Source organism: Dothidotthia symphoricarpi, assembly GCF_010015815.1.
Source record: "Dothidotthia symphoricarpi CBS 119687 unplaced genomic scaffold P153scaffold_7, whole genome shotgun sequence".
Taxonomy (NCBI): Eukaryota; Fungi; Ascomycota; class Dothideomycetes; order Pleosporales; family Dothidotthiaceae; genus Dothidotthia; species Dothidotthia symphoricarpi.
This window is the reverse complement of record NW_022985014.1, coordinates 1523172-1536573: the sequence shown is the minus strand read 5'-3', so window position 1 is coordinate 1536573 and position 13402 is coordinate 1523172. Positions and strand designations below refer to the sequence as shown.

The 13402-nt window shown below is 39.3% G+C and overlaps 4 protein-coding genes across 4 annotated transcripts; 2 read left to right on the top strand and 2 right to left on the bottom strand.

Moving 5' to 3' along the window:
* Positions 1–2520: 2520 nt before the first annotated feature.
* Positions 2521–3851, bottom strand: P153DRAFT_355988 (uncharacterized protein; the record flags this gene model as incomplete). Its single annotated transcript, XM_033666611.1, has 5 exons — positions 2521–2529; positions 2810–3003; positions 3033–3169; positions 3423–3682; positions 3831–3851. 5 exons carry the CDS (start codon positions 3849–3851, stop codon positions 2521–2523), a joined length of 621 nt encoding a protein of 206 aa, XP_033525624.1.
* A 719-nt stretch (positions 3852–4570) lies between these two features.
* Positions 4571–5750, top strand: P153DRAFT_422152 (deuterolysin metalloprotease; the record flags this gene model as incomplete). The annotated part of the gene is made up of 3 exons (XM_033672350.1): positions 4571–4772; positions 4831–5116; positions 5171–5750. 3 exons carry the CDS (start codon positions 4571–4573, stop codon positions 5748–5750), a joined length of 1068 nt encoding a protein of 355 aa, XP_033525623.1.
* A 674-nt stretch (positions 5751–6424) lies between these two features.
* Positions 6425–7858, top strand: P153DRAFT_337636 (MFS general substrate transporter; the record flags this gene model as incomplete). Its single annotated transcript, XM_033665752.1, has 3 exons — positions 6425–6600; positions 6651–7009; positions 7071–7858. 3 exons carry the CDS (start codon positions 6425–6427, stop codon positions 7856–7858), a joined length of 1323 nt encoding a protein of 440 aa, XP_033525622.1.
* Positions 7859–8153: 295 nt separating this feature from the next.
* On the bottom strand, positions 8154–10621 carry P153DRAFT_374982 (putative C6 transcription factor; the record flags this gene model as incomplete). The annotated part of the gene is made up of 5 exons (XM_033669552.1): positions 8154–8183; positions 8241–8739; positions 8795–9465; positions 9527–10045; positions 10106–10621. The coding sequence occupies 5 exons, from the start codon at positions 10619–10621 to the stop codon at positions 8154–8156; spliced, it is 2235 nt and encodes a 744-aa protein (XP_033525621.1).
* Positions 10622–13402: the final 2781 nt, after the last annotated feature.

Below are 13402 nucleotides of genomic sequence, written 5' to 3'. Positions count from 1 at the left end.
TAGTTACTAGAAACACTTACTAGTAACTACGTATTAACTACCTTTACTTCTAGACTAGTTCTTCTACTAGTTCTCTAAGCCTACTAGTAGGCGTAGTTAGTGCGTAGTTACTAGAAATACTTACTAGTAACTATGTATTAACTACCTCTGCTTCTAGACTAGTTCTCCTACTAGTTCTCTAAGCCTACTAGCAGGTTAGGGTTAGTAGACAGGTAGTAATACTTAAAAATAAAAGGGTTATATTTTATTATATAGGAAGAAGCGCATTATTAGCCTCTATATAGCTACCTAATTTTTACTGCTAGCTAATACTAAATATATAACTAGTATTACTTTCTACCTTTCTTTCTTTAAGGCTTTACACTTATATTTAGTGTTAGCTTAAAACTGCCTATTCTAATTTAGCGTTAACTTAAAACTTCCTATTCTAATTTAGCGTTAGCTTAAAACTTCCTAATTAAGATTAGCTCTATCTAACTATCTCTAGATATAAAACATTAAATAACTCTTTAAAATTAAGAGATATTATATTAAAACTTTTATAAAAGAGAGTATAGAGTAGGATATACGTAATAGTAGTAGTGTAGTATTATAAATCTAAGTTCTAACTATAATATTATTACTATTAGACCCCTGTTTATATTTTTATTTTCGCTATGTCCTACTAAATTTTAGAGGTGTCTACAACCTAAAGGGGTATAATAGGTAAATAAACTAGTTTGTATTAAAAGTATAAATAAATATATATACCTATATAGTAATAGTAGTATCTTTTTACTAACTAAAAAGTAATTTTACTATACTTATAAGAATATATATTTATATACTAGAGTAAATATATACTAGTAAGTATATTAATCTAGTTATTTACTATTTTAATACTAACTAATTTAAATTTAGATTAAGTAAAGTATTAAAAAGAAGGTAAGAAAGGTTAGTATAAATATAGTTTATTTATTTAAGGTAAATAGTTTAAAAGAAGGTAAAGCTAGCTTTATAGTTTATTTACTTTAGGTAAAGGTAGAAAGCTAGTGTAAAGAATAAACAGCTTAAGTATATATTAGTATAAATAAATAGGTTATAAACTTTTATTAGAAAATTACTTTATTTTATTAACTTTAGTTTAACTTTCTTTATAGTATAAAATTAGATAGGCTAAATAATATACTAGATAAGATATACTCTTAAGAAATAGTAGAGTATATATAGATTTCTAATACCTTAAGTTATTTTACTATATAAGCTATATCTATTAAGTATTTTAGTTTAGTATATAAACCTTTAAAAATCCTTAGAATTAGCTATTAAAGTTTTAGTTACTTATCTATATAAGGTAGTTACTTAGATTAAAATATAGGCTATATAACTATACCTATAGCTATAATATATAATAGAAGTATTAGTAAGTAGCTATTTTTATAAATACTTACCTAATAAGATATAGAAATAATATTTACTATATAAGTATCTATACTAATACTATACTATCTTTATTTATTTCTAGTAGGCTATTTAGATTATAAATATAGGCTAATATATTATATTAATATTACTAGAAGGCTCTATAGCGTAAAATACTATTATATCTTTTATAATAATAATACTTTTCTAGTTTATAGATAGTTTTTTATAAGTAACCTAAAGATATATAAAGAGCTTATATAAGCTAAAACTAAGTTACTACTAGTTTCTTTAAAGTATTCTAGAAAACTATTATACTAGACTAGAATAGAGTTACTTCTAGGTTTTCTAAAGTACTTTAAAGAATTATTATACTAGACTAGAATAGAGTTACTTTTAGTTTTTTTAAAGTACTCTAGAAAACTATTATACTAGACTAGAATAAAGTTACTTTTAGTTTTTTTAAAGTACTCTAAGAAACTATAATACTAGCCTAGAATAAAGTTACTACTAGTTTCTTTAAAGTATACTAAGAAACTATTATACTAGTTTATAATTAAATAACTACTAGGTTAGTAATATTTTATAGGCCTTTATAGTAGCTCTTAGAGCCTTTAAACTATTTAATAGTTTTTAGTAAATAGTATATATATAAAAGAATAGGCCTAAGAGTAGCTTATAGAAATACTATACTATTTAATAAGTTATAAGAATAGTACTTTATAGAAGTACTATACTATTTAATAAGTTATAAGAATAGTACTTTATTAAGGTACTATACTATCTAATAAGTTATAAAGATAGCATATAGGCTCTATATATAAATAGTAGAGTATTAAGAACTTATATAATTTCTATTAAACTATAGGCTAGGTGTATAGAGGCACTAAGAATACTATAAAGCCTTTAGGCTATCTAATAGTTTTAGTAAAAGTAGTAAAATAGTTAATAAATATAAAGGAGTTATAGTAATAATATAGTAATAATATAAGTAAGTAAAGCTTACGTAATAGTAGTAATATAGGTTATTAAGAATATTATAATTTTAGTTAAACTATATAATAGTAGTAAAGTTAGTTAGTAGACTTTACTTTAATAATATAATAGTTCTAGTAGACTTTAGTTAAGCTATATAATAGTAGTAAGGTAAGTTAGTAGACTTTAGTTAAACTCTATAATATAAAACTATAGTAGTATAGGCTATAGTTACTAGATATTAACCTAATATTTACTAACTTAATTTGTATAGGTATTTTTCCTTATACTATTTAGCTTCTTAATTACGATTTATAGCCTTAATATTGTAGTATATTATTCCTTATCCTGCTATAATTCTACACGCTAACATTTACACGTATAGGGCGCAATACTCTTCTTTCTACTCCTAAAGGCCGCTCCTGCTATATACTATGTACGCGGCACGCAGATCTACGACTGCGACAATAACTACAGCCAGAATAAGATCTGGCTCAAGATCGACAGCCAAATCCTTAACGCGCTCTTCTGCGTCACTGGCTTTAGCCTCGCACCCTGGCGCTTCCGCGACTTCTACTAGGTGAAGCGCGCCATCCACTTCCACGATCCAAACGCTATGCGCCGCCTCTTCAACCAAAACAAAGCGTGGTTCTGACCACCCGCGTGGTTTTCCGAGAGCAAAGGACGTGGTGGGGAGAACCTGGAGCCCGCAACGTTTACGGGAGTAAGGGCGCCGCCAACGAGCATGTAGAAGTTAGCGTTCACGATTAATATAATGGTCTTGAATACGCTGCTGCAGGCGATTCTTTGTTTCTTCATGTGGTATTATAATCGCTTGGTTCGTCCGACGTGGGCAACAGGCACTTTCATCGCGTTAGGATGCGGCGTCGCGATGTTCGCTGGTAATACGTCGTAGTGAGAAGGAAGGAAAGTGAAGAAGATCGAGGGACCAGAGATAAGGATCGAGACAAAGGCAGAGAATTTGAGCGGAGGTATTGTAGTATAACACTTTATCAGAGCGGCGCTTCACGAAGTTTGCAGCCTACCTCTTGCCAACCGGCCTCTGATTGCGGATCACAAGCAAAGAATTGGCCACCTCCTTAACGTCAGCCAGCCGAGGCGGGTATCCTTGCTCAGGTAGCTTTAAAACATAGTGAACGATTGCTACGTCTTCAGACCCGCGAAGAGCTATTGATTTAGGGGTGCAGTCGCGTCGTTGAGATGTTCTAGCGAGTCGTCTTCGTAGTGCGCTTTTAGCGACGTTGTAGGTTGCTGCAGCGCGTCGCGGCTTAAGTGTCGCGGCTTGCTAGATAGCCTGTAAGGCAAGCTGTATATTTTATTCATCTGAGGTCTTCTTCACGTCGTTGTGTTGAGACATCATGGGTGAGCTTGAAGTTTGGTGGGGTGTCGGGAAAAAGGTTCCACTCGCTTGGTTTCCCTCGCCTGTAACCTACGTCACTGACAATTCCTGGCATTTTGTAACGTAGAGGGCATCGAAAGCCTGGGACTTAAAGAGACTACGATTAACTATAGTAAGGGCCGAATCAGTAGAGGCTAAGATAACAGTTGTCGGGCTATCTTAGGACGTGAATTCCGCGCGCCGACATTTTGGTTGGCTACTCTGGATCTCTACACCCTGATCTGCGCTTAACGCCGGGGACCTTCCTAAACTACCGTAGCGTTGTGCTATATAAACACAACGACATATATATGCACCTACTGAATTACGGGGCGGCACTTTCATGGTATCGCTATCTTTACATCATTTGCTAGTGGATGCGTACTATGCCTGGCTAGGACACACTTGCGCACGATATAAATTAACCACTGTGTGGAGCACCTGCTCAAGACGGTTTGGCAAGCCGAAGCATTCACTCGAAACCGACTAAGCTTTGACAAGAGATCATGGGGAAGCTTGAACACCTGCTCAAGACGGCTTGGCAAGTCAAAGCATTCACTCAAAACCGACTAAGCTTTGATGAGGACTCATGGGGGAGCTTAAACACCTGCTTATCGCAGACCGTCCTCCGTGATAGCACACCATCAATGAATTGAGCATTGTGGTATCACCCACGCCGGACGCCGAAAGTTCCAACCGCAATAGTACTTAAGAGGCGACTGATCTCTCGAAGTTTGACACTCGTTACCTCCAAACCTGCCTTTGAAGCAAGACTCTTTATCAAAGCTTGTCAATATGCTCACTAAGACGCTTCCGATCGTTCTTCTTGCTGGCGCGGCTTCGGCAGCTTGCCCTCTATCGGTCTCGATTGCTGATGCAGACAACCATGTTGTGAATGTTCAAGTCACCAACACTGGAAGCGAGACGATCCAAGTCTTCAAGGGCAACACCGTGTTCAGTGCCCATGAGACCAAGGACTTGTTGGTAGCTGATGCAGGTATGCATACCCTCAACTACGATTACCTGCCATGGATTTATGTTGATGGTCAAAATAGCTGGCAATGCTCTTCCCTTTGAAGGAGTCTATGTCAACTACAAGAAGACTGGTCTTACTTCCAACAACTTCCAGAAAATCACGGCTGGAGAGACAATCACGGTGGCGGTCAATGCAGCCAAGAGCTACAAGCTCGGGGGCGTCCATAAAGCAAAGGTCTCTGCTATCCAAGGTTTCCGCTACGCCGCAGGAGTGGAGGCTCCCGCTGCTCTCCAAGACCTGTCCTCCTGTGCGGACCAGACGACCGGTGCAGTCGAAGTAACTCCAGATCAGAGCATTGCAGCTGAGTACGCAAATACCATAACTCTGGCAAGACGAAGGAACTAATATCAGCTCCCTAGGCAACACATCTCTCACAAGCGCTCTGAGCCTGCCGCCTCCCGCATTCAAAAGCGCTCCATTACCTACTCCTCGTGCTCGACGTCGCAAACGTCTACCCTCAAGACTAGCGTCGCAGACGCCATCTCCATGGCCGGTGCCGCGTACACCGCCGCCGGTTCCGGAGCCGACTACTTCACCACCTGGTTCAAGTCAACTTCGGTCAAGTCCAAGGTTCAAACCATCTACAACGACGTCAAGAACGTGCAGACAACCTCGCCCAAGATCTCTTGCACAGACACCTACGGCGACTGCAGCGACGGCTCGGCACTCCTCTACACCGTACCGAGCGCGAACGTTATCGTACCGTGTCCCAACAACGGCTTCTGGGGTTTCCCTGAGCTTGCCCCTCAGTGTAGCAACGACGACTACGACAAGGCCGGCAGCATTCTGCACGAGATGACGCACTTGTACGGTACAGACGACTATGGGTATGGGTATGTTGCAGCGCAAAAGCTTAGCGCCACCCAGGCTGCTGCAAATGCGGATACGTACGAGATGTTTGCAGAGAGTGTTAGGCTTGGTGGCTGCACCGTTGGTTAGATACAGTAGTCAAGAAAATCTATCTATCTATTTATTAACTTCTTCGCGGTTTCAGCTGCGTACTGCGCAGGACTTGTTTTCTTCTAGCCGCCTACCCCATATTTATATGTGGAACTCGGCCGAGATACATACAGCGAGTTGTCCATCCAATAACGCGAGGCCTCCCCTCAATCTAATTACTTTCGTGCTATCACATGTTGGTATTCTTCAAGACCAGCTTTTTAAACATTCGTATTCCGGACGCATCTTTCTTGTTATACCTAAAGACAGTAGCCAATGATGGCTGTGGCACAGCCATTAAGCCACGGTGACTTGCGCACTTCTAATTATGGGTGGGCTTAACAAAAAAACGCATTCGGAGTAATAGACTATAATCATCCACACGCACTAGACTCGTAAGGGCAAGTGATTGTAGGATGCAGGGGGATTGGTTTGATTCGGTGCAAGAGAGTATGATAACATTCACTTCGGACGATAAACATTTCGACACCGAGTCCGTGAATATGTCTCACAACTCTTAATAGGTCATCAGATCTTAACATACTCCACATACGCATCTTCTATGAGTGACCTTGGAAAAGCATAAATACACACGCTCGCATAGCAGAAACCTCTCAATCTACTTTCTATTCACACACGATCGTTTCGTTCGAAGACAGCATCAGCCTTCGGCCATGTCTGCTTCCTCCACTTCGATTAGTTCGCACTTGAATAAACTTGAGAAAGCTGAGCAAACTATCGAGGCCAACCCAGACGTCAACCGCACCCCGCCCGATGGAGGCGCCAAAGCATGGGCTTGTGTCGCAGGCTCTTTTCTTCTTCAATTTTGCTCGTTTGGCTATGTGAATGCGTCAGTCTGCCTCCAGCATTACTCTTGCCCTTTTGCTGACATTTGTCTAGCTGCGGTATATTCCAGCTCTATTATAAGGAATCATTACTCAACGGCCAGTCATCGTCTGCCCTTGCTTGGATCACCACACTACAGATCTTTCTTCTCTTCATGTTCGGCCCTGCCATCGGCAAACTTGTTGACGTCTTCGGATGTCGAAAGATTCTGCCACCCTTCAGCATCCTGGCTATCTTTTCGGTGTGCATGTTGAGTCTTTGCACGACCTACTGGCAGGTCGTGCTAGCTCAAGGTGTTTGTTTTGGTCTAGCCGCCGCAGGACTCTGCATTCCAGCTATGGCTATCGCAACACAATGGTTCTCCACCAAGAGAGGATTGGCTGTTGGAATTGTTTCGGCAGGGAGCAGTTTAGGTGAGCATCTACAGACATATGTTACAGTGAAACTTGATCGCGCTGACCATAGTTTTAACAGGCGGCGTCATATATCCGTGCGTTATTCCACGGTTGATTGAAGAAGTCGGTTTCGCTTCCGCTGTTCGTTGGACTGCCCTCTTGCAGGGTGTCCTTCTCTTAGTGGCCAACTTACTTTGCTCGTCTCCTTTCCCGCCTGTGGGCAAAGGAGATACTAAAACAGATGCTGCATCAAGCTCAGGATTCAAAGCATTCAAGAGTTGGGCATGGATGTTCTTCGTCCTCGGATGCTTCTTCACCATGTGGGGCTTGTTCGCGCCCCTCAACTACCTCCCAGAGATGGCCTCCCTACACGGAATAACAGATTTTGCGCAATATACCCTTGCCATTGCAAATGCTGGATCGCTGGTGGGTCGAATTGTACCAGGTTGGGCTAGTGATCGGGTTGGACAGTTCAACACTATGTGCCTGGTCACATTCTTGTCGGGTATCTTGGTCATCGCATTTTGGTTGCCTCTTGAATTCCACCCCTCGAAGCCAGGAGTCGTCATATTCGCACTACTCTATGGCTTCGTCAGTGGCGGGTTTGTAAGCCTAGGCCCTCCGTGCGTCGTTTCTCTTGCCGATGGTCGAGTGGATGAAATTGGTTTAAAGTTAGGTGGCTTTTGCTTGGGCATCGCGCTTGGAGCTCTGACTGGTTTGCCTATCGAAGGTGCCATCAAAGATAAGGAGGGAGACACTTTCACGGGTCTCATGTGCTTCTCAGGAGCTTCCATGATCCTCGGAGGATTCTGTGTCCTGGCCGCCCGAATTCAAAAAGGGGGCTCGCAGCTGTGGAAGATAGTCTGATCGAGTAGCATTTTTGTGAGCGACACACAACCAAGCTCTTTGTATAACCACCTAAATCAAGATCACACCCAGCTAGATTCTACACTTTTTCGCGAACTACACTTACATAGGTTCATTGTAAGTCCGTTGATGCAGGACATTCTTCATCGAACTGTTCTTTCAATGCACGATGTCATACGACCACCATTTTGCAGAAGGTCAAAATTCCTTGCAGAGCTTCTTGGCTCTCGATATCGGGCACATATATCTGTCTCTCGCAGGGGCTACTGGCGCAAAAGTTACCCTAAGCTATGGTTTAGATTGTCGGGTCTACATTGAAAAAGGTCTGTTCGCTGCAGTCAGATGAGATTATGGCACGTAGAATATTGCGTGAATAACTAACCCAATCAAAATCAACGGTATGGTCAAGCGTGTAAAGACCGTCGAGATTTTCAAGATCATTGAACACATTGGCGTTCGATGCTGAATTCGCATCAACTGAAGCCGGAGCAGATGTCTGCTGCACAAAAGCTGCGAGGTCGCCTTCTCTATCACTTGTAGTACCCGGTTGGAATGTAATCTTTTGTGACACTGCTAATGCAGATTGGGCAAGTCCTGAAGTACTCCCCAAACCGTTCGAAATCTTCCGGTCGATCACATTCCATATTGGATTACCCACACAACCTCTCATACTGACTGTTGATTGTAAAGCAACTAGAGCACGAGAACGAAGTGTTTCGTGATGCGGGGACTTGAATGCGGGTGTATCAAGTTCCGAGATGATATGCATGATTGCTTGAAAGCAAGAATGGCTGCCAATGTGCCATTGGAACCTTTTGGCATCTTTGTCCCCAGGCATCATGTTGATGCTTTCCAATAAGCTAATAGAGCTTCCCAGAACGCTGTAGAGGAGGTCAGCGGGTAGCTAATCTCTCAACAAGGCACATCTGAACTCACGTTTGTCTAATCTCTGGTGATATTACGGCCTCGCGATACTCTCGTGGTGTTCGAAGCCATAAAATGGACCAACATTTCCACTCAACGATGACAGCCAGACCGAGCGCAAGGCGTTGTTCTGATATTTGAGGATTGCAAAATGCAAGGTACTGTGTTTGGAAATCGTCTTTCATCTTGTTGATCTTGGTCCGCACTTCGATGAAAACGGCTTGGAACTCAGCGACTGGGTGAAGTGTATTGGGTCTGACAATCATCGAGGACTTCAAATGGCGCTCCAGCCGGTAAGTACTTTTAACAATATCCCTGAAACAGTGGATCCCATGTAGTCGGATAAGATGTCCTGACATGTCCGTAAAGCCAGGCACTGAAGTAGTTTCAGAAATTGCATGGGAACCCTGCTTCAGGTTGTTATCGTCGATATTGCTAGGCAGCAAAGTTGTAAAATCATCATCTGATATACTAGGTTCTTGTCCCGTGCTTTCAGCAGCGCGATAATCAAGGTGACAGATTTGATGCCAAAGTCGACGACGAAGTTCAACTTGGACAACGTCCATGTTGTAGGAAGGGAACAAGGAAGGTTCTCGATGCAACCCTTGCGAAAGAGCAATTCGTACCGCGAGTCCAAGGAAGGTCCATGTTCTTGCCATATCATCTTCTCGAGATTGGCAAGTCTGTCATTGTAAGCTCGGTATAGACGGCATAGCGACGGGTCAAAGAAATCGTCCAACTTACCAGGAGAAGCACGAAAGCTTGCAAAACCTCGATGCTAGATGTAGTCACAAAGTTTTCTCGTCCCAGACCTAGTTCAACTCCTCTTTGGAATTGAGCTAGCAAAGAATCTCTGTCCGCATTGTATGTGGCCAGTACTGACTCAGGTGACAAGCTGTTTATCGCTGAGTGAAGAATGGCAAAAACGAGAGGCTCAAATGTGGGAAACTTTGTGGCCGAGATATTCGCATCGCTACCATCATGGTCGTCATATATGCACAGACGAAAGACGTGATTGATGTAGTGTGTGAATCGATCTTTGAGCGATGGCTTGTGAACTAATCTTGTCACAGGGTCAACGTTAGAGATGAAAATTTCCAGCAAGCTGAAACATTCCTCCGCTGATCCGGGTAACCATCGAGTTATGTCACCGATAGTCGTGCTTGAAAATGGGAACTGAGGGCTTGCTTGATCCAAGGATATAGGATCTGCAGCAAAATTCCCTCTGGTTTGCTCTCCGAGCAGCATCTTCACATCATGTATCTGGAGAGAACTTTCTTTAGCCATACCAAGCTACTTGAAACACTGAATGGATTGACTCACCTGATCAGCTAATAATGCATAATGCAGCGAAGAAACCCACCGAGAATGGCCTGCACCAGCGCCCACAAGTAGAGCGCCATCGTAACCATCGGCCGAGAGCGTCTCATGGTCGATTTGTGGGCTTGTCAAATTGGGTACAGCACCGACAGAGTGAGCTTCATCCTCCGAATCTTGAACTGTACCGCTTCCTGGAACGGGAGAGGATCGTTCGTAGCCCTTGCTGAGCGCTTGTTCGAGCAGCCTTTCGAGTCTGTCAAGGCGTGTTCTGATTTCGTCTTGTCCGTTCCGCAAGCTGGGTCGCTGTCGGGTCACTCCGTTTCCGGTCCGGCGAAGAGGTCCTGGTGTACCGAGCTGAGGGCTTGCATATGTACAGGCTCGATTGCCTCGTCTGCAAGCTGAACACACAGGCTGGGCATGATCGCATTTGACTTTCCGACGGCGGCAAGGCAGACAGGCGGTCACAACACGCTGTTGCCCAAACTCATTAGACACCGACGAAACCGGGACCTCTGACATGACCGTCAATGCGACTCGCAACAATGATGAACTTTCGTCAACGATGTATATTGCTCCTGACTCAGGAAGCAGGCCATGTAACCAAGGGCGCGCCGAGACATGGCATGCCAAGGAGTCAATGCGCGTCGCTAAACTTTAGCTTCTTAAGTCTAAGGAATTAAATCTAAATTAATTCTAAATTAATTTTAAGTTTTCTTAATATAACTAGATTTTTAAAAGAAGAAAGATTTTTTTAGTTAATAATTAATTCTAAATTAATTCTAAATTAATTCTAAAATAAATATTACTTTACTTAGTAAAAAGAATTAGATCTTTAAAGATTCTTCTAAGAAAGAAGCTCTATTTAATTTAGAATTAAATCTAAATTAATTAGGATTTAATTCTCTTTACTAAGAAAAGTAGTTTATTTTTAAGAATTAATTTAGAATTAATTTAGATTTAAATCTAAATTAAATAAATTTTTTTCTTAAAAAAATTTTTTTTTACTAAGAAAACTAAGAAATAATTTAGAATTAAATCTTATTTCTAAAAATTAAGCTTATAATACTAAAATAAGCTAAAATCTTATATTCTTATATAGTAGATAAGACCTTCCTATTACAGAAGGCAGAGCTACCTATTATAGTTAGAGTATACTATATCTTAGTGCGCTCTTGGTTAGATTAGCTACTACCTTCTTCTAACTGCTATTTTATAACTAAATATAACCTAGTATTAGCAGTTAAGTTCTTGTTTACTGCAGGGCTACTACTATAAAACTTAGGTATTACCTTATAAGCAAAGTAAGTTATTATATAAGTAGTCTATTTTAGTTATAAGGTTTAGCTACTTTATACTACTAACTTCCTCTAATCTATCTCTCTAGAGATTCTCTGTTATTTAAGTAATTTAAGTGCTCTTTAATATAACCTAGTCTGTTTTTAATATTAAGGTAAGCTTATAGGCTTAAAGTGTTTAAGAGTGTAATTAATTAATAAATAAGTATACCTAAAGACTAGTAAAAATATATATAATACTACTTAATTCTAGTTACTTAACTCTTTTAGCTCTTTAATCTTAACACTCTAGCTATACGCCCCTAGATCTTTATATTAAGTAAAGCTTTATCTTTCTTAAAGTATTAACTGTTTCTAGAGTTTATACTTAATTATAATATTAAGTTTAAGGTTTACTAGAGTAGCTAGGTAGAGTTATATTATAAAACCTAGTAATTAGAGTATTAGCCTAAATATTTCAAGGTAAACAAAGAGCAGCTTAACAAGATAAAGAAAGGTATAGTATAAATAATAAAAAGGTAGCTATATAACACAGGAACTTGTATAAATTTCTCTATTAGTTAGGTTCTTAAAATCTAAAAGCTTATAGTATAGATATTCTAGTTTTTCCTCCTATAGATATATAGAAATAGATAGTTATAATAATATAAGAAGTGTTACAGCGTTGTATATAGAATAGCCTATATTAAACTTTTAACTTTAATCTTCTAGACTTAATTTACACAGTTGTTCTTTTTACTGTATAGTATTTTTCTAGGATTTATAACTTATAAGTCTCTGTAAAGGTATATAAGGAAAGAAGTATTCTATATAGCTCTAATAGATTTATAATTTATTTAATATATAAATATAGATTAATACTAAGAATAGTACAGTAATATAATAAATTTTAAAATAGTATTACTATTTTAAGCTAATATCTTTTACTTTTTACAATTTATCTTAGCATAGTAAACAAGGTTGTAACAGAAGTTTCTTCTAACCTTCTAAGGCTAAAAATCAATGTTAAAGGTAGTAATAGTTAGGAGAGAAATAACCCGCGCTGTCCGACTATATACAAGAGCTTAGTAGAAGTAATATTACTAACTTTGAGGGAAGATTATAACACAGTAATCTGTAATAAAACTCCTCTAATCTAGACATAGTAAAATTATTAGACATATTATATTAATTAAGGCAATATTAATTATAATTATGTTCTAATAGAAGCTACGCCTGTCTCCCGATATAGTGTAGCTTACGAATAATAGAATAGTTTTAGCGTTAGTTGTTCTTGTAAACAGAGATAATTAGGGTTACTAGGTCGATAGCTTTAAAGAAGTCGACCCGGACCCTTTCTAGGCCTTATAAGGAAGTAAACATCTTGGAGTAGAGATGCAGCGAATTTCAGAGGCTGTCCTTAAGAACATAATATATAGTATAGCTGCCTTGTTATCGAGCTAAAGAAAAATATAAGCTTATTAGCAGAAGCACGTAAATCCTTCTAGTCGAGGAAGGAATGCTGGGCTAAATTATCGTTTATACACCGAAATAGCAGGTAAGTACCTTGTATACAGATAGTATAGATAGCGCTACTTAGTATTTTTGTCGGTTCGTAGGACCTCCGGTAGATATTATTAGTAGATTTAGTTCGCTCTTAAAGCTGTTAACAGTCGACACTTAGCTTTTTACTGTAGTTAATAAGACGATCTATACAATTAACTAAACGCGTTAGAGTGTCTATCTTAGATAGGAGTAGAGGTTTAATAGGTTTTAGGATTAATGCCTTAATAGCCTACTTGTATACCTTTACACTAAGGATGTACGCAAATTATATAATAAACTATATAGAGGCGTCTAAGCGTAAAGTATTAATTAAGCTTTGTTTGGGTTTTACTAAAGGATGTTACGCTAAGAGTTAAAAATTGTTATTAGAAGAGACCTAGGAAACACAGGCAGTAGTTAACTACTACCTATATAAGTATTAATTACTACCTATTGTAGTAGAGTAATATAGAAAGTATAT